The 21,371-nt window shown below is 41.4% G+C and overlaps 1 protein-coding gene across 1 annotated transcript; it reads right to left on the reverse strand.

Annotated features, from left to right (window-relative positions):
- Positions 1–1,811: 1,811 nt before the first annotated feature.
- Positions 1,812–13,501, reverse strand: SRP9 (signal recognition particle 9). The gene is made up of 3 exons (XM_030557406.1): positions 13,335–13,501; positions 6,255–6,323; positions 1,812–2,328 (listed from the first exon to the last, which is right to left on the reverse strand). Exons 1-3 carry the CDS (start codon positions 13,404–13,406, stop codon positions 2,209–2,211), a joined length of 261 nt encoding a protein of 86 aa, XP_030413266.1. The 5' UTR covers positions 13,407–13,501; the 3' UTR covers positions 1,812–2,208.
- Between the last annotated feature and the right edge of the window lie 7,870 nt (positions 13,502–21,371).

The raw sequence follows: 21,371 nt of genomic DNA on the forward strand, positions 1-21,371 counted from the left end.
TAACACTTGTAGTAAACGTTAAGATCATTTGAACTACCTATTAAAAAAATCCTCAGCATTATAGTGGCAGGTGTTTTTGTCCAGGTTTAGGAGTTTTACATTGTTATATGCCACTACCCTTAGTTTTGTAAGAGTATTATGCTTGCTTTACTTCAGAAATTTGTACACAATCTAAGACCATCATGCACACCCATCCTCAACATCACACCCATTAAACAGGATGAGGAAGAAAAGTTGAAATAGAAACCAGGGCTTTGGTGGGGGACAGCGAGGGAAGATGCCACAAACTCAGTCTTGTTGAGATGACAAAATATCCAAGCAATAAGACTTCATTAGAACCTTTGTCTTGGTTTGAATGTATTTTGCTGACATCAAACCTTACAGGCCAGAACTCAACATGGCAAACGGCAGTTCACCATGCTAAAATATCTTCCAATAATATGTAACAAATTATTCTCTCAGTAGAATATAATGGAATAAACGAATATTGTGGGTATTTATGAAACCTTTGGCAAAAAATGGGAATTCCATTTCTTCTAAGTAGCAACATTACCAGTTAAGTTTGAGAACCCAATTGTTTCTATTAAAAAATACAGCAGATAACTAGTATATAAGTACAGCATTTACACTCAGTTTGCGAGGCTCTTTTCTTTTAAAGGTTTGGAGTTGGCCAAAATATTAGCACAGGAGAAAACTCAGTTACAGCAGTAGCATGGTTACATACAGGAAGTCAGGCTGGCATTTAACAAAACGGAGTTCAGTTCACAACAGTATACATTCAAAGCAAGTGTCCAACTCCAACATTTGGGTCTTCAAGCAGGAACCCTTCAAGAAAAGAGTAAATAGAGTCCTCTATCATTAAACAAAGGTAGCAATAAGCAGCATTGGTTCCTAAGCCATATGCGTGTCAAGATTGAGAACCCCTGATGTAGTCAAAGTGGGGGTCAGGACCCCTCGGGATTGCAAGCTGTCAGCCTCCACCCCAAACCCTGCTTTGCCTCCAGCATTTATGATGGTGTTAAATATATTTAAAAGTGCTTTTAATTTATAAGGGGGGAGGGGTCACACTCAGAGGCTTGCTATGTAAAAGGGGTCACCAGTACAACATTCTTTTGCTTTGATGTTTAAGGTACAAGTTTGGTAAACATGTTAGCATTTGTGAATGCAAGTTGTAACAGTCTAATAAAAAAAAAGTAAATGAATGTAAATTAGTGAGTTACTAAGACTCGGACACTGAAATAATTTATCCACATAACGAGTCACATCCTGGGCATTATGTGTGCAAGCTTCCACAGTGCCCTTTCTAGCATGCCTCAACTCTGCCCTGGAAGTCAAACCTCTACCAGCCAGAGGCAAGTTCATCCTCTCTGCCAATTACCTCTAAATATTACCTTGATTCTTTTTATATGAACACTTGCTTTATAACTGGATTGGGACCTTCCAATTTCACACAGGCTACTGAAAAGTTTTCAGATGGTGATGATCAGATTAATGACAACTTTGTATTTGAACCAGCAATCTAGAATGTGTTCTGTGGAACTATTATGCACAGGCTTTTAGAAGTGTTACACAGCTTGTGGCCATAATATTAAAAGCTGGAAACCTTTTACAGAATAACTTGCTAGTTGCACAGTATTATACATAATTTTTGGCAATTTTAATTTAGAAGATGTCTGTTCTATTTCTAAATTCTGTTATAACATGTCATTAGATGTATAGGGTTAACAGATCCAGTTTTACAGTGTTATAGTATTAGTTGGTCAGATTAATATATATTTTCTCATTTGTGAAAATACACCAGCACAGGTATATGAATGCAAATAAGATCAATTTAATCTACATGAAGACATGCTCTCACTTTCCAGAGGGATACACTTTTCTCCTTTCACTTTCAAATTAAGAGTACTGTAGATTTACAAAAGAAAATATTTACAGGTTAAAGTATGTTAAGCAAGACTTGTAAGAATGTTTTCCATGGAGGATATATTTTTCTTGCTTAATTTTCAAAAATAAATAGAGGCTTTCAACTGAAAGCATTTATTTTCCTAGTTATCTGAAGTGGCGTCTAGGGCAGGGCAAAAAATGCTTCAGACTTTTCATAGTCCACTTCGTTACATAAAACATCTCCTGTCCCAATGTTCGCTCAAATCCAAGTGGTATTTTCTTCCCATGAAATATGACTGAAGCTTTCGTTTTATTTTCAGCAATTCAGTCTGTTTCCATGGCAGCACTGCGGGATTCCTTAGCTACCATGAGTCGCATTAGCTGACTGTGGAATTTCTCAATCTTCTTTACATCTTGAGCCTGGTCCGTTCTGTATAGCAGACACTGTCAAAAGAAAGTTACTGAATGTCAGGTTTTGTTTCAAGCTATATAAATCTGTGATTTATAGTTTCAATATTAATTTCACATATTTCTGACACCAGAAAGCTTACACTACAAAGTGAAAGACTTCAAGGACTGATCAGTGCCATCTGTACTGTGTTCCACACTTGAAGAGGCAACAAACTACCCTTAAACTTCCAACTCTTATTGCAACAATTTACTTTGATTTATTTTATATATAATATAAAAAAATTATCTTTCTTTGAGTCCCCCATATAATATGTCTGTGTTAACACTGCAAACTCTTAATGCCAGGGACTGCTTTCTGTTTGGAAAAAGTTACCGAGCATACAATTTGCACACAGAACTCCACTGTTACAAAGCCTCACTGTAATTTGCAAAACCCTGGGTGCCATAAGGCTAACATTGAATACAGTGCATTGTATTCAATGTTGTATACAGATAAATTCTAAAGGTATAATCTGTGTAACATTAAAAGAAAACAATCTTTTTAGTATTGATATTCCTTAGAGCACCATGTGTAACATTCTGGATAATGTTAAACAGTTGTAGTTTACGTCCACTCAAAACTCAGATTAATAAATAGTTTTGTCTTTCCCCTTTAGTAATGTGCTATAGAGGTTTACATTCTTTTTGAAGTGTGAATATTCTAGTGGTCAGAAAGAATAACAAGCTTTCTTCCCTCAGTCTAACTTGTCTTATGATTATACAAGCACTACTGTGCTGTCAAGTATCTTCTACAAAGAACCACAGACCAGTTGGTTAGCACAAAACCTCTTGAACTACAGTCTAACTGTTTAATGAAAAATTTAAGCAGGATACAAAAGACTGAGGTTTGATACAGGGAAATGGTGTATTTTAAAACTAAAGGGGGTTTATATGGATTCTCTTTTGCCTAAATTTTCCTGCAAAGGCTAAGGTCTCTTTTCATAATGAGAGGAGGAGTTCTCAATAAAATAAAAAAATCTCAGCAGCAGGCCAAAAGCTGCCCTGTGATGGAAGAAATTATTGTGGTAACATGAAATAGATTCTTTTCTTGTGTGTTCTGTAATCACCAAAGCAGATTTTGAACCTGAAATTATTCTTTCCTTGGGTTTCCCCAGATTAGATCTTCACACTTTTAGGGATATACTTATTTTGTCACTAGCAGTGCTAGATTAAGCATTGCTTATAAGTGAGTAAAAGTCAAGAAGATGTCTTTGGAGTTAGTGCATTGTCTCTATACTGTATCAGGAGGTATTTCCCTATAAGTCTTGAAGAATCAGAGAACCACCTTGTTGATTAAGATAAGGATAAGTTCTCTTCAAGTGAGGTTTTTCCTCCCCATTGCAAATTAAGGACAGAAGTAGGATGCCACTGTTAGATCATGATTACATACTAGACACTAGTACTGATACATGGTAAACTGGAATTTTAAATTTACTACAGCTGGAGGCCACAAATGCTTTTGTTTGCCTAAGAGGCAGCTCATGGATTTGGGGATACCAGCTGAAACAGCAGGTGACTTGGAATACAGCCAACATTTCTGTTAAGAATGATTAGTTCCCTCTGCCTGTATAGCATGAATACAGCAACAACCCAGCTGTCCAGATTGATTTAGCAAAGGAATAAAAATAGAAAGCTTCAGTCTCCAGGGCTGTCAATACAGCAGCTTTACCCACATTAAGTTCACATTAAAACTTCTTTAAACTGAGGCATGCGGTATAGAACCTAGTTCAGTCTTTCCACAGCTATACTGCCTCTGTAGAGCCAACAGCAGTAAAACTTGCCTTTGTCAGTAAAGTTAACTACACTGACTTGGTGACAAGCAGATGAGAGTAAAGAGAGGCTGTTTTAAACTACATGTAAGCTCGGGATTCCACTTACCCCAAGTTTCCTACTTGTTAGGAGAAATCCTACAAAAGTCTGTCTTTTCAATTAAGAAGGCCCCTAATTCAACATCTCTCTGGCCTTCAGAGCCCCTCCCTTGTACTGTAATTAGCCATCCACAGAAAGCCTGACTATTTCTCCTCCACAGTCTGGACTCTGACACAGATCAACTCTTCTAGGAAGAATCTGGGAAGAGTTTGCCTCATCCCTGAAGAAACAGGATCTTAAAAGGCAAACTACTAGCAATATGTACTATTGACTGTTACATGTCCTGTTCTCCCTTCTTTATTGTTCTGTGTGTTGCCCTTTCCTCTTGCTCATACAACCCGCCCTTTCCTAAACATCTCTCCAGTGTGTTTGGACAGAAGTCAGCTAAAGGAGACACTAAATACTAAAGCCTTTTTGAAAAGCCTGCTGTATTCTAATTCAGTGGAGGAAAGGTTACAAAAATGTGTGAGAAATACTCCCAGGAGATGCCACTGAACATATAGCTGGTCATATGGTATGGTCATAAAAGATGCAGGTTCTAACATCAACTTTTGAATTCAGTGATATATTGGGGTTATACAGGACATTTGGATAACAGAAGTAGGCTTAAATTTGAAAGAACTATTGACCCCTCAGAGAGCAGCCTGAGACTGGACAACAATTCCTACCCCCAAACTTCTCCCCTACCTCCCCATTGCTCCAGACCTCCATGATATCCCCTGCAACTCTTGAGTCCAGCTTCTACTGCCCCTCATTCTTTCCATCCACCTTTTAGTGTGTCTGCTGCTTCTCAATCCCTGTGTCCTGTCTAGCCCCTAAACCAGAGTGACAGCCATTTCAGCTGTAGGCACAGATGTAGTTTAACTGAAAACAGTGGGAAGTGGCAGCCAACTTTATTAACAGCAGCTTTTCCACATGCAGATGGGCTGCCATTTCCCTACCATCTATCTTGCTAGCTTCAGCCCCATTGACAGTAACAGGAGATGGGGCCACTTTGAATATGGGAAATTTTGTGAGTTGGCAGCTTTTCATCATGTTTTCAGACAAGTTAACACTCAAAAATCACAAGAGTCATGATAAAATTATGAGAGTTGGCAATACTGCATTCATGGAGATCCCTATGAAAAGTGGAGTAGCCAGACACCTGGATAATTTCTCCAAGTTTCTGGGGGTGGGGTTGGGTGAGAGGCTCCATGTCTAGAATGTTGTGTTTGCTTGCTGTTTGAAGTTTGTCTTTTCCTCACTTCTGTAAGGTTTCTTGATGGTGTTATAAAACATACTCCTCTGAAAGTCTATCTTACTTACATTTTATGCCAACAAACGTACAATATTTTAAAAAGTTTTAGACTTTCAGGACAGTTCAATGCTAGAAATTTTTGCCAATATAACATCTGGAAGGGGTGTGGGGTCTTTTTTGGGGGTGGGTAACATTTCTATACTGGCAAAAGTCCTAGTGCAGATGGAGTTATAACACCATAAAAGCACTTTTGCCAGTAGAGCTTATTTTACAAAAAACAGTGTAAGTTATACTGCCAAAAGCCCTTTTATGGTGGTTTAAGTGGTCTCTACACTAGGAGGGTTTGCCAGAACAGCCATATCAGCAAACCTTTTCTGGTGTAGACCTAATCTTATTCATTTCCCCTCAATCTGGTAGTGGTTCTTTAGTTTGTGTGGTAATGAGAAAAACAAAGAAAGGTGTTAGCTTTAACTGCAAGACTTCAACAAGCAAAATAAGAATAGCAGCATTTTCAGTTATATCCCTCAAAAGAAACCCAGTAAGTACTCTTAAAGTTAAATAAGGGCCCAATCTGATGCCCCTTGAAATCATTAGGAACTTTGTCTCCGACTCAGTGGATGCAGAATGGAGTACCAAGCTTTCAAAACACACACTCCGAGTACAAGAAACTTGGTGGTTTGAGAAAGTAGCTTACAGAACCATCTGTATATAAAGTTCTCAATAGCAATTTTTACTCTCAATAAAATTAAATGATAGCCTGTCTTAAAATGCAAGCTTGCAGAATCAAGCTCCACAGTCAACATTCTTTACTTACAACTACATCATCTGTTACTTTGATACACAGATTCCCATCACAGTGTCGGTATTTAAGAACCACACGCACCTGAAATGAGAAAACATTTTAGGAATTACTGATAGACAAGGTTCTCTCATCACACAAAGATTTTCTAGAATAGACCAACTTAATATTTAAACGTGTTATTTTACATTTCATTCAGTTTGGTCAAGGAAACTACATGTCAATTCACGATCCATTTCACTTAGCACCCACACATTACCAATATGTTTACTGTTCGATTCCTCAACGCTCAGGAAAGTTTTCATTTCAACAAAAAGTGGGATTTATTCACATGCTGCTTCCCCCCCTCCCCTTCTTTTTTTTAGCAGACTACATTTAACAGTACTGTACTTGCTTTTTATTTGCATGGTTGAGGGGTTAGTTAATAACTTTGGTGTCATAACTGAGGTTCTATTATTAGAATATCAGCATGGTTATATCCAATCAGATTGGGGGGAAATAATTTTTTCTATACATCACCACTCCTCAGATGTCCAACACTGGACCAGGGATTGCTTTGGGTCTGGTATAAGAGAGGCCATGGGGGAAAAGAATTGTTACAGTTTTGATATCAAGGCTACATCTACACAGCAAAGCAAAATCCGTGGCTAGTCTGTGCCAGCCAGCTCAGGCTGTTTCATTGCTGTGTAGACTTCTGGGCTACGGGACAGTCCCATCCTGCAGGAGCCTAGAGCCCAGGCTTCAGCCCAAGCCCAGAAGCCTACACAACAGCACCACAGCCCAAGTCGGCTGGCACAGGCTAGCCACAGGGTTTTTTTTGTTTTTTTGCTGTGCAGACATTCCTCCTCCCCCCACCCCACCCCGAGATATAGGTAGGATGGGGGAGGATTAATTACAACTGGGAATTACCCAGTTACCCATTTGGTTTGTTGGATGGAGATCATTATGGAACTGGCTCAGAAAAGGGACCAGAAATGCTAAAATCATAGTATGCTTAAGAAGAATTTTTTACCCTAAGTCAGGATTTGTCTCATACATTGTCACTAACATACAAGGAACGCTGCCAGGCTCCCCACTCTGAGGTCTCCAAGTGGCCTGTGGTCAAGAAGACTAGATAGGTAGCATAATAAGAAACTGGTACAGTCAACTACTTTCTACACCAGTTTTAAGATCAAATGGTCCTTGTTGCAACCCACATAATCCATGGCATCTGCAATACACTTCGATATCTTCAGGGAACAAGAAGGCCTTCATAAAGGGGAAAGAGTTTTAATTGGTCTCCTATAAAATTGAGACTTCCCTTTTCTCCCCAGTGCCATGTTAGTGGGGACATATACTAAAGAAATTTATGCTTAACTTAAAACGTTTCACTCAACTTTTCAGAGTTATTTTCACATTAGAATGACTTGAAAAATTCACTTTTGGTACTGGCTGTGATAAATGTGGAAGAGGTCAGCTCAGCATTGTGCTATTCATTTCTACAGTATCTAAACTGTAATATTAAAAAGGTTTTAGCCACAGTGGTAAAGAAATCCTTCCAAATACCAACCAATGATGTTATTTAAGTTCGAGAGTCTATCGGCAGATTATTCCAATGCCTCTGCTGTTAATAGCTTTCCCAAGCAGAAACTGATAAGGCTATCCATTTCAAATCTGCTAAAATCAGAACCCTATAGACAGCAATGAAACCAGAAAAAATTCTCAGTTTCACCCTGCTGCTTCTTGGAAAAGAGGGAAGACCTTGAAGAAATTGGTTTCTCTGTGATATCTCCAGCTATTGAGGGTATATGCCCTCTGATTAAGTCTGTCTGCAGCCTTGGATCCTTTTGGATTCCTCAATGTATTCAATACCCCAACATCATTTTGACAAAAGAAATCCACTTTCATCTACATCTGGCCAGAAGACTGTACTCCATCCTATTGTATGCAGAACTGGCCAGGCACTAGTGACCACCAAGTTTGATTTCAACTCATTTCTAGAAATGAAGCCATATACACCTTGAAAAGGTTCCAAATAGTACAGGACACAGCAATCTGGTCATTATTAATATGCAACCCTGGTGCTTCACTCTCTGCAATGGCACCCCATTAAATGCAAAAAGCAGTTCAAGGTCCCTGTTGTATTAGGCCAGTCCTGTGAGGAGGAACTTAGTTACTGAAGAGGCTGCCTCTCCCTCAACTATGACAGCTATGTTCCTATTTTTAATTTCTAAATACTTTTGAGGCACTCTGACACTACAGTGATGTGTCCCATGTGATTACTTAGCCCACGTCCAGACTAACCCGCGGCATCGGCGGGTTAAAATCGATTGCTCAGGGATCGATATATCGCGTCTAGTCTGGACGCGATGTATCGATCCCCGAGCGCGCTTACATCGATTCCGGAACTCCATCAACCCGAACGGAGTTCCGGAATCGACACGGAGAGCCGCGGACATCGATGCCACGCCGTCTAGACTGGTGAGTACGATTTTAGAAATTTGACTTCAGCTACGTTATTCACGTAGCTGAAGTTGCGTATCTAAAATCGATTTTAATACCCTAGTCTGGACGTGGCCTAAGATGGGATGATGGAGGGGTAGAAGAGCAGAGATTATTAGAACAGCCAAAGGAGGACACCCCACATAGCAAAGCAGTGAAAACTCCTCATTCTTGCAGAAGTCAGGTGGTTCTGGGATATACGGGAGAAGATAACTGCTTCTTTCCAGAAGCCAAAAGGACAGCTGTTTGGGTAGGAAGGTAGTTGCAAATAAACTTATCAGACAAACACTTACTAGTCAGTGACAGAGACTCCTGAGCAAAGTTCAGGAACAGCACCTCAGACGAACCCCAGCACCCTCTCCTTCACAAGTACTAGTATAAACAGATTTTTACTAGGACCTCACTGGCTCTTCTCCACCATGAGCTTCCACATCTGCCTATGGCCGGTAGGAGTCCAGTAAGTTTTGTAAATACTCTTAAAAACTGGATAATCATTTGTCCAGAATGTCCTTCCTGAAGAAATTTTGGAAAATAAGGGTATAATCCAAGTACCCATTGCAGTTAGTTTCTTGTTTATGAAGATATCCTTTAAACAGGTTTAACCCAGTATGCAATATTATATTTGCATATAATGGAACCTAGCCATTACTAGCCTTTTCTTTTCAAGAGAACGAATCTAAAACTGGAGCTATGCGGGCCTTAGTATAACCACAAGACAAAAATATTTAATCCCAGCCAACCCTCAAACATATTCTCCATCAGACTGAATTCCTATTCTACAACACAGCCACACTGCCAAGTAAGCAAATGGCAGCTTATTTAAATGTGTTGTGCATCTCTTTGCACACAAAGGTCACTATAATAACTTTTGAAATGTTTCCCACAAACCACTTTCAGCATTTGCCAAATCAAATCTTAAATGCCTGTTTACTGTATGTTTTATACTAATTGGTAACTGATACATTAAAGATTTTTTTTTTTAACTCCTTTCTTTTCTCCCTGCCATTGAACCACCTTCCCAAAGAACATTAGCATAGACCAGGGGCAGGCAACCTATGGCACGTGTGCCGAAGGCAGCATGCAAACTGATTTTCAGTGGCACTCAGACTGCCCAGGTCCTGGCCACCAGTCCGGGGGGCTCTGCATTTTAATTTAACTTTAAATGAAGCTTCTTAAACATTTTAAAAACCTTATTTACTTTACATACAACAATAGTTTAGTTATATATTATAGACTTATAGAAAGAGATCTTCTGAAAACGTTAAAATGTATTACTGGCACGCAAAACCTTAAATCAGAGTGAATAGATTAAGACTCGGCACACCACTTCTGAAAGGTTGCTGACCCCTTGCACAGACCTTGAAAAATCCACTCATCCATAACAAGTGCCATCAATTTCCACAGACTCTAACCTTTCATTTAAAAGAATAATATTTCTAATTCTTATAGATCTAGATAACCTTCCAAATTATAACTAAATGCAAGACAATGCAATGCTATTTTCCTATGTCTGCAGAAAATAGTTCCAATACCCCTCGTGTTGCTCCTAGTTTCACTCTGCTGCCTTGGGAAAGCTAAGACTGAGCACTTTTGCAATTCCTATTCAGAACAGTTAAACTGACAACTATCAGGTCAATTTCATACTGCTGTAGCTCAGCAAAGCAGAGCAGAGGCAGACACCGGGAGAGTAGTCAAGCAGATACTTGACAAGAAGCAAAGTAGTGGTCTGACCTGCCTGGGAGCTAAAAAACTGAGGAAGCAGGTAAGACAGAGATAACACCTCCACTACATAAGCAAAGGGGTAGAGTAGGACAGACCTTACCCACTTTCACAGTGAAAGACAGCTCTGGAGGGGATGGGAGTGCAGAGGAAAAGTCCTCATAAGAATGCTCCTTTCCAGCAACCCAAACAGGTTTGGCCAGAGAGAGGGATGTAGTAGATTTCTTGAATTCCTGCTGAGCGGGGGGGGGGGGGGGGTGTGAGGTGGTGAGGGTGGGTGGGAGAAGTGCTAGAATTTAATTTCACTTGAGCAATGTTCCTGGACAGTGGCCCTTTTCCTCCTCGACCCCACTGTCACCAGGGTATAGCTAGGCTTTAGTCCTCCAGACTGGTGTCCAGCAAAATTACAATCCAGGTGTTTAGGGATAGGGACAAATGTATTGTTTGGATGAGTGGAAGAGTACTGTGGTGCATGTACACACAAGGAAAGAGTAAGATGTGACAGAAGAAAGGAGAAAATATGGGGAAAGGAAAACAATATAGGAAAAGATTGGGAGGAGCAAAAACAAAAAAAGAACAAGAAAAAAGCTTGGAATCATGTCAAAGTATGACAAAAGCAAGGGCAGTTAAATATATGTTGCAAATTTTAAATGTAACAAGCTATAATATACACAACAGAGTTTGTTGCTTTGGAGGCCACAGCCACAGGAGCAAGGCAGCATATGTACTGTTCACTCTGGCTAACAGGTTTCAAGTAAATTTTTCCAAGCTCTAAATTAGCAAGTACAAGGGCAATGGCAGAAACAGCACTGCATGCTTTGCCTCCCTTCTTGGGGCATACTAGATAAAATGTAACAGTCACCAGCAAAACTCTGGTCAGACTGACATTGTCAGTCAATATTAAAACGGTTAATGCTGCATTTTGTCAGTTAGTGTAGTTGGACATTCCCACTAAGATTTCCATGTAACCCAAATGGAGAAACACTTTCCTTATAAACAAACAGTAGTAACAGTACACAGATTCCACTCTGCTCTACAATCACCTATTCAAAACTCCATTTGATGCTGGTGCAATGTCATTGTCATGTGACAGACAACTATAGATTGGATTTGATGTAATGCAGCCAATGTAAAAATGAAATGGAAAACTTCAATGGAAAATGGAGCTACTGAACTGTTTATAATATTGCACAGGACATGCCTATACAACAGCTGCTATATAAAAAAACTTCGCTACTGTATTGCAATAATATCAACCTTATCTCAAGAAAATAAAAACATCTTATTCCTAGAAGGCAATAGCAAGAAATTTAATGTAATCATTTCCTTTTGAAGTATTAATGTCAGATTTTGAATGCAAAAAAGCAGATATACAGAGATATCAGACCTCATCATTAATTTCTTTTTTTAAGAATTAGAGAAAGATTCTCAACCCTGCTCAAGGTGTAGTGAGCAATATATCATTAGAAAGAATTATTCCAATAATTACTTGTGGGAGACCCACACTATTCTGACAGCAGCTGTTGACTAGGAAACTGTTGAGTTTAGTAATCTTTCCTGAAGTCACTTTGTTTTCCTGAAGAAGCTAGATAACTTGAGTTATACTGCACAAAATAACGGCATGCTCGGCATTACCTTAAAGGAACAAATGGGCCAAAAGATGGAGCGGCCATACTGAAACTCACCCAAGCTTCTAACAAAAGAAACAATACATACATTCTGTATTTAAAGCTTTAACACATAAATAGTGTGTCACTGATCCTGAACACGATGTGTTCAAATACAGCTGTCAGACCAGTTACCAAATCAAATAGACAACATTTAAGAGGGCCAAGCATGCTGTGACACCCATTTTGACATCAGATGGATTAAATGTGTTGCTACAATAAGTGTTTACTAAAGTAAGTTTTAGTTAATAAATAATTCTTTACCATTTCATTTAGCAGTTTGTTACAAAATTAGATTTTGCTTTAAGATAAAGTTCTCTGAATATTAGGATATATGTCACAATATTGAAAGACTAAGAGCTAAATATATACTGCCTGACAGAGTGATCATTAATGTCCATATCCTTCATATAAGCAGCCCATTGGGCCGACATGAAGCCCCACTGAAGTCAATGAGGTCTGCCTAGGAACAGCCCCATTAAAGGATATAGGTGTACAATGGTTCATGATAACCATTCAAGAGTATTTGGAAGTACAAATAATTTCTCCCTTACCAGTGTTAAGTCTAAGGTAGTATAACTAGAAGTAATTGAGTAAAATTAAGACAAGCGCATTAAGACTATTATGAAACCAAAAAAACCCTTCCAAATAGTGAGATAAGAGCGAGTCATGGTTATGAAGCACTGTGCGCTTAACAGAAACAAGACTGGCGACTCCAAAATCGGAAGAACCAATCCCGCCTCCCCTCAGAGGGGAGGGAGGCCGATACACCAGACCTAGGGCTTTAAGAGTTTGTGCGTTTGGAGGAATAAGACAGACCAGAAGAACCAGTATGAAGCGCAAAGAACAGACTGCATCGATGGCTTCGCGGCAGATTCACGTCTCATGGACACTACACGGGTCCCAGGCTACCCCGCGGGTGGGCTATTCCTGCCACGCCACCTGAGGCGACTCAGGCTCTTCCCAGCGGCAGACAATTCTCTTGGGAGACCCTGGGCTCGGCTCGGCTCGGGAACGCAGCAAGCGCCTGGCTGGGGGAGGCGCCCCGCGCAGTCACCCGAACGACGTTTCCGGAATCGCTAAGCTCCTAGTCAGCCCAACCTCCAGCCACTTCTAGGGGCGCTCGCTCGTCCCAGACCCGCAAGGCGGGGGCCTCTCCCGCACCAGCCGGTCTCTAAAAGGGACCGAGACCACCCCTAGGCGCTCTGCGCCCGCCCGCCCGCCGCACCTTCATGGGGTCGGCGAGGTAGAGCTTTTCGGCGGCACGGGTGAACTCCTCCCAGGTCTGGTAGTGTGGCATGGCGGGAACAGCTCTTCCAAGCCGGCTCAGAGTCACTCTTACAGCTCAGCACTCCCTCCCTAGCGCACACGCAACAAGATGGCGCTGGGGGGCGTGGTGAAGCGCTGTATCGCGCCTCTCTAATGGGTGGCAAGAACAGACTGTCCAATCGCAAAGCGCATTATTGAGCGGTCCCCGCCCCTGATAGCGGAAGTGCGGGAACGGGGAGGGTCTATCCGGCTTGCGGAGAGTAGCTGCTCTACTGCTTTACGTGTCACAGCGCCACTTGCAGGCGTGGCGGGACAGAAATACCCGGGCAGCAGCCTCCTCCTCCCAAAGAGCCCCTCCCGCCTTGCCGCCTGCCGGGGGAGGTGGGGAGGAGCAAACACATTAATTGGCTACTGCGCCGCCCAATCAGGACGGGCGCTGTTATGCCGATATTTGTAAGCCTGAGGTGTGAAGGCGGTTCCGAAGTCGCTGGTTGTAGTTTCTGGCTGGATGCCGGGGGAGGGTCTCAGGGTCGGTATCCCTCAGCCCGGCCTCGAGGCTGCTGTATTCAGCCTGGTGAGTGTCAGAGCATGGGTCTACCATGGGGTTGGGGCTCAGGCCCGGGGCGCGTGGCTTTGCGCCCCTGCCCTTGGGGCTCCTGGCTGCCGACTCTCGCACCTTCCTGGGGAGCTTTGCCCTGTGGGTGCCTGTGTGGCCGCCCTGGCTGCTAGAGTCAGGAAACTGCATGAGCATCTGTTCTAGTTCACATCAAACCGTGTTTTCTGTCCTCCTTCCTGCAGGAAAAAATCTTGAATATATGAAGCGACTGCAGCCTGAGGCTCAGGAAACAGCCCAAGTTTTGTTTGTTTTCAAGGGGATGCTTGGATGATGAATTTGAAACATTTGGTGTCGGCAGTACTGGGTTCCTATGCATGTTCATATGCCTTTGGACTGCAGATCTCTTTAAAACCCCATTGTCTCAGGTTTTTGGCTCAGATTTGAACCCTGGCCTTAAAGAAAGTAGGTTCTGCTCTGGGTGAATGATAACATGCGGCAAACAGGGAGGAAATCCCTGAAGGGATGATATTAAAAATAATATGGCCTCAAAGGAAAGAGGCCTTGCAGAAAGATAGTGAAGGAGCAAAGCTGTGTGGAAAATGGGAAGATGCGAGATGGTGGGGGAGCGTGGGCTTGTGGAGAGTGAACATAAGAATGACCATACTGGATCAGACCAAAGGTCCATTTAACCTAGTATCCTGGCTTCATCTACAGAGGACAATGCTAGGTGCCCCAAAGGGAATGAACAGAACAGGTAATCATCCAGGTAATTGCCCAATCCCAGCTTCCTAGTGAGAAGATGAGGGCTGTGAGAGAGCAAGGTCTGTTGAGAACTGAGAACATGGGGCCACAAGAGAGCCAAATCTGCATTTAAACATTATAGTAACTAGCAAACATGATCACAAAAGTTATATAAACCCTGTGAAACGGAAATGGATATCTTCTAAGTGGAATATATTTCAAGTTTTCCCAAGTTGGAAGGCCCCTTATTAAGCTGGAACTTGGCTATGTGCAGAATAGATTTTTTTTTTTTTAAACAAATCACTGGTTTCTCCTGTTTAGCTCAGAGACTCATCAGCCACAGCTATTTCAAAGGCTTGACTCGCAGCAGACACTGTGTCTCAGGCTTAAACTGAAATTAAAGTTGCTGATTTCAGCAAGAGACTAGAGGTTATAGAATTATAGTGCCCCTAGGGACTCCTGTTTTTTTTTTCTAAATTCATTTAACACTGATTAATTTTAATTAAAAAAAAAAAGCAGGAACAATCATGCATGTTTTTCCCTCTTAAATTTTTTAAAAATTTAACTTTTCTTTGGCTTACTGATCTGTGATTGTTACCCCCATAATTGCAGAGGTAGAGACCATGGACAATCAGATTCCTTCCTTAGTCCTGCCCATGTTATAAAGCTCATCAAATTACCCTTTTAAAACTAACAAACAAGCAAAAATAGTAGCGTTCTATTATCTGCCTTAGGGGGATATACTTAAAACCCAAACCTCCCAGATCTGAATCACAGTGGACGCTGTTGTTTCAGGTTACTTATATTGTAATCAACAAACCTCAGTGGTGTGGCCATGTAAACAACTAGGAAAGCAGCTAGCAGTGCGATCTAGAAATATGAGAGGACAAATTAAGCAGAGCTGCTCCAGACTCCGCTATTAAAATGAGGAAATGCTAGCTGTGGTTTTGCTGACCATAAAAGGAAGGATTCACGGGGGGGATTGCAAGAAAAAGAGTAGGAGACTTGGCAGGGGAGGAAGATGGGAAGACTAAGGAGGAATATATTTCTCTGTCAGTAAATCAGATTAGTTGATTGTTACTGTGGAGCTCAGCTGTGGAAGCGCCTTTAGTAGTTGTGCTGTCACAAGTTAATAAATTGTTACTGTGAATATTATATGTAGCATCAACAATCCTGGTGGAAAGGGGAGAGGGTATGCAACCGTGAGTGAAGGCAATGAGTAGGATAAAATCTTTAGCCTAATTTTTTCAAAGGTGGCCAGACTTTTGCCTCATTTTTCAAGTATTCAACTTCAGATACCTTGGGTCTGACTTTCAGAGGTCCTGACCAACTCAACTCTAATTGAACAAAATGGGTGCATTGCTGGGGCCTTAGCAGACTAGACAATCCAGCCCTGATAGTCTGATTCTCTACTATCCTGCATCTTGTATAGTCCTTGATAGCTCTGCAAAGTGGGTGTAAAAATGCTACCATTTTGATTTGGTAGTGTTTTATGCCCACTGAAGAGGTAGTAATGGTTACACAAGGTGTAAGACAGTAGAAAATAAGGCCAAAAATATGTAACATTCTGCAGTTTAACCACCCACCAGATTTAGGCCAAAAGTTTCAAAAGTGGCCCTTGATTCTGTGAGCCTCATTTTTGGAGTGTCTGGTGTGCATCACTTTAGGTCTAATTTTCTGAGGTGAAGTCAACTGAACCTGTAAGTGCTCAGTTCCTCTGAAAATCAGACCCAATTATTTGGGTACCTAAAATCAAAGATTATTTTTGAAAATTTGAGCCTTAGTGAATGACCTGTTCCAGGTATGTAATCTGCCACTTCACTATGTCGTTTTTAACTTGTTTGGAGGCCAGAGTATTTTCTTGCTGAGTTTGAAACATAGTCATAACTTTGAGCTTGGCAGTAATTTATTAAAAGCTGCATTGAACTGGACCTTGCAAAGGGAATCAAAACCAATAGTAAAAGGTTCTACAGCCACATAAATAAGAAGAAAACAAAGAAAGAAGAAGTGGGGCCGCTATACACTGAGGATGGAATGGAGATCAAGGATAACCTAGGCATGGCCCAACATCTAAACAAGTACTTTGCTTCAGTTTTTAATAAGACTAGTGAACCTTGGGATGATGGACGGATGATAAACGGGAATGTGGATATGGAAGTGGATATTACCGCAACTGAGGTAGAGGCCGTACTTGAACAGCTCGATGGGACGAAGTCGGAGGGCCCGGACAATCTCCATCCGAGGATATTAAAGGAACTGGCGCGTGAAATTGCGAGCCCGTTAGCAAAAATTTTTAAGCAATCGGTAAACTCAGGGGTTGTGCCGTATGATTGGAGGATTGCTAATGTAGTTCCTATTTTTAAGAAAGGGAATAAAAGTGATCCGGGTAATTATAGGCCTGTTAGCTTGACGTCTGTAGTATGCAAGGTCTTGGAAAAAATTTTAAGGGAGAAAGTAGTCAAGGACATAGAGGTCAATGGTAATTGGGACGAATTGCAACACGGATTTAGTAAAGGTAGATCGTGCCAAACCAATCTGATCTCCTTCTTTGAGAAGGTGACGGATTACTTAGATAAAGGAAATGCGGTAGATATAATTTACCTAGATTTCAGTAAGGCGTTCGACACGGTTCCGCACGGGGAACTGTTAGTCAAATTGGAAAAGATGGGCATGAATATGAAAGTTGTAAGTTGGATAAGGAACTGGTTAAAGGGGAGACTCCAGAGGGTCGTATTGAAAGGTGAATTGTCAGGCTGGAAGGAGGTCACTAGTGGAGTCCCTCAAGGATCGGTTTTGGGACCGATCTTATTTAACCTTTTTATTACTGACCTTGGCACAAAGAGCGGGAATGTGCTAATAAAGTTTGCGGATGACACGAAGCTGGGGGGTATTGCTAACACGGAGAAGGACAGGGATACTATTCAGGAAGATCTGAACCACCTTGTAAACTGGAGTAATAGAAATAGGATGAAATACAATAGTGAAAAGTGCAAGGTTATGCATTTAGGAACTAATAATAAGAATTTTGGATATACGTTGGGGGCGCATCAGTTGGAAGCGACGGAGGAGGAGAAGGACCTTGGGGTGCTGGTTGATAGCAGGATGACTATGAGTCGCCAATGTGATACGGCTGTTAAAAAAGCAAATGCGATTTTGGGATGCATCAGGCGGGGTATTTCCTGCAAGGATAAGGAGGTGTTAGTACCGTTATACAAGGCGTTGGTGAGACCCCATCTGGAATACTGTGTGCAGTTCTGGTGTCCCATGTTCAAGAAGGATGAATTCAAACTGGAACAGGTTCAGAGACGGGCTACAAGGATGATCCGAGGAATGGAAATACTGCCTTATGAAAGGAGACTCAAAGAGCTTGGCTTGTTTAGCCTGGCCAAAAGAAGGCTGCGGGGGGATATGCTTGCTCTATATAAATATATCAGGGGGGTTAACGTTAGGGAGGGAGAGGAATTATTTAAGTTTAGTACTAATGTAGGCACGAGGACGAATGGGTATAAACTGGATATTAGGAAGTTTAGACTTGAAATTAGACGAAGGTTTCTAACCATTAGGGGAGTGAAGTTCTGGAACAGCCTTCCGAGGGAAGTAGTGGGGGCAAAAGACTTTCCTGGCTTTAAGACAAAGCTTGATAAGTATATGGAGGGGATGTTATGATAGGATTGTTAATTTGGGCAATTGATCTTGGATTACCACCAGATAGGTCTGCTCAATGATCTGCGGGGAGATGTTGGATGGGATGGGAACTGAGTTACTGCAGAGAATTCCTTCTTGGGTGCTGGCTGGTGACTCTTGCCCACATGCTCAGGGTTTAGCTGATCGCCATATTTGGGGTCGGGAAGGAATTTTCCTCCAGGGCGGATTGGCAGGGGCCCTGGAGGTTTTTCGCCTTCCCCTGCAGCGTGGGGCACGGGTCGCTTGCTGGTGGTTTCTCTGCAGCTTGAGGTCTTCAAACCAGTTTTGAAGATTTCAATAACTCGATCCTGGGATAGGGGTTGTTATAAAACTGGATGGGTGGGGTTCTGTGGCCTGCCTTGTGCAGGAGGTCAGACTAGATGATCAGATTGGTCCCTTCTGACCTATGAGTCTATGAGTCTATATTTTTGAATATGTCCAAAACTGCCCAAGTAATCTTCAGTGAGTACATGATAGATATGAATCTTAGAAATTTTTCTGTAGGCTGCCTGTCTAGTGATATGTAATATATATTGAACATTCATGTCTGTTGAGCCAATAATATTTGAGTACTTGGGAATAAAAAAGCAGCTCTATTTAAAAACAAGACAGAAGTATTGAACCTCCTTTTCTTTTTTGGCCTGCTTTCTTGAATTGTGTTCTTTTATACTTTCCATTTGAGAACTAATTCTACTGAGTATGACTCTTCCATCACTGTTAGGAAGTTGTATATGATATGCAGCCTCAGTTTTCCTTTCTCAGCCTCATTTAATGTATCCTAGCTATAATCTCTTATACCATTTTAGATAATGCCTTTCCTTCCTGAGATTTTGTGCCATGAGAAACTGTGAAGAAATAACATAAGCACTGGTGTAGCGGAGTGGTTCTCACATGTGCTTTTCCCTCAGGCCTTCTCCTTTCATCTAACCTGCATGTGCATGATTAATGATGTCTCTTAGAGCAAGCTTCTACATGTATTGCCGCTGCAAGTTCAGCTCTGTATAGTTATATTTCTGTATCTGAATTCCACATGGTGCATTCTTTGTTTTATGTCTGCCACCTTCCTTGTCATACGTAAAATGTTGAAAAAAAGTAGAAAAAAACGTATATCATCACATTTTAGGGTCTGTTTCTCAGAGATGCTGAGCTCCCACAGCCCCTGCTGACATTAACGGGAGTTGCAGATACTCAGCATCTCTCAGGATAAGGCATTTGTTTTCCTGTTTTTCATGTTTTATACTTCTGTCTAGACTAAGAACCATGATCCAATGTGCAAATATATTTTTTATTCCTGGATAGAGTCCAAATGATTAATTTCTGGAGCTTTGGGGTAGAACTTAATGCTCTTTCCTGTCAATGCTAAAACACTGCTACTAGACCAAGCAGGCTCTTCATTGTACGCTTTGTTATTAAATTATGGATGTGAATAGAAACAATAGGCCAAACTCTGCTCTTAGTGACACTGTTGTAAATACAGTCACTATTTTGTGCATATAATGTTGTAACTTAGAGCAGAATTTGGTCTAGTGTGGTTGATCTCACACGAGGAGTAATGTGAAGTCCATGAAGTTATCTGAGTATAAAAGAGCAGAAAGACTAGATTCAAGCCCAGTGACTTTAGACACCTGTAGTAGAATGAGGCACTACTAAGGAAGTTAGAATAAGATGATTATTACAGCCTAGAAACTGGTTCATGTTTAAAGTTGACATTTTCACTTTTGTTCATGATAGGTCCAATCCTGCTCCCATTGAAGTTAATGGCAAAACTCCGGTTGATTTCAATGAGAGCAAATCGGGCTTGGAGAACTGTCATAGAAGCCAGTAACCATCCCTTCTGTTCATTATGTATACTGTAATGCACCATGGGCTTGAACTGATCTAAATATCAGTCTGGAAAGGCCAGATTTTCAATGTCTTTAGGTGCCCAAAGATGCAGATGAGCACCTACTGGGATTTTTGAAGTGTCTAAGCATGTTAAGTGGCTAATCTGTTTAAATGCTTTTGAAAATCTCAAAATACATCTATGAACTTTTAGGCACCTAAGTACTTTTGAAAATCTGGCCCACAATCACAAGCAACCCAAGCTCTGTCGTGGTTTATAACATGGACAACCAAACAGTAATTCCTTCATTGCATTCAGGGGTGGCTCTAGGCATTTTGCCGCCTCAAGTACGGCAGGCAGGCTGCTTTCGGCGGCTTGCCTGTGGGAGGTCCCCGGTCCCGTGGATTTGGCGGCATGCCTGTGGGAGGTCCGCCGAAGCTGCGGGACCAGCAGACCCTCCGCAGGCATGCTGCTGAAGGCAGCCTGCCTGCCGTCCTCGCGGCGACCGGCAGAGCGCCCCCCATGGCTTGCCGCCCCAGGCACGCGCTTAGGGTGTTGGTGCTTGGAGCCACTCCTGATTGCAATGCTCCTGAAGGAACACAGGTATGTGCTGCATCTTTCTGTGGGCTATGTCCTTGAATCACAGTCTTGTCTGAGCAATTACTAAATAAAGACATTTATTAATTATATTATTAAATAAATAAATTACAGATTTTCTCTTCTGTAGCACCTTTCATCTGAGGATCTCTAATGATTTTACATCAATAATCATAATGGTCTTACAAGATAATTAAGTATTGCTATAACCATTTTACAGATGCTGAAAATAAGACACAGCACGGTTGTGACTTTCTGAAGGTCACACAATAAATTAACTGTAGAGCTAGGAATAGAATTCAGGAGATTTGATTGCCAGCCTTTTGCTCTAACCACTAGGCCATTGTCATTTAATGAGGTGATTTTGCATAATGTAATTGCAAGGATTTGTAGGCAAATATTTGAATAGCCATTGAAATGTCAGGGGATGTATCACCACAAATGCATTTCAGCCTGCTGTTAACAGAAGTTGCTCTTTCACTTTCTGGGCACTGCTCTGAAAATTTTCATGCTACTCTGAATGTTTATATCTGTTAGGGAGATCTGTCCTTTTCTGTTAAGTGATGATGGTGCTCAGTTTAATCCCATCAGCGTAA

Source organism: Gopherus evgoodei, chromosome 3 (genome assembly GCF_007399415.2).
Source record: "Gopherus evgoodei ecotype Sinaloan lineage chromosome 3, rGopEvg1_v1.p, whole genome shotgun sequence".
Lineage (NCBI taxonomy): Eukaryota > Metazoa > Chordata > Testudines > Testudinidae > Gopherus > Gopherus evgoodei.

Excerpts from the sequence above, each read along its gene's own strand:
- SRP9 (XM_030557406.1), bottom strand. The coding sequence starts at position 13,406 with ATGCCACACTACCAGACCTGGGAGGAGTTCACCCGTGCCGCCGAAAAG. Across the intron at positions 6,324-13,334 it reads ACCTCGCCGACCCCATGAAG|GTGCGTGTGGTTCTTAAATA; the intron begins GTGCGGCGGGCG and ends TTCTCATTTCAG. Across the intron at positions 2,329-6,254 it reads AAGTAACAGATGATGTAGTT|TGTCTGCTATACAGAACGGA; the intron begins GTAAGTAAAGAA and ends TTCTTTTGACAG.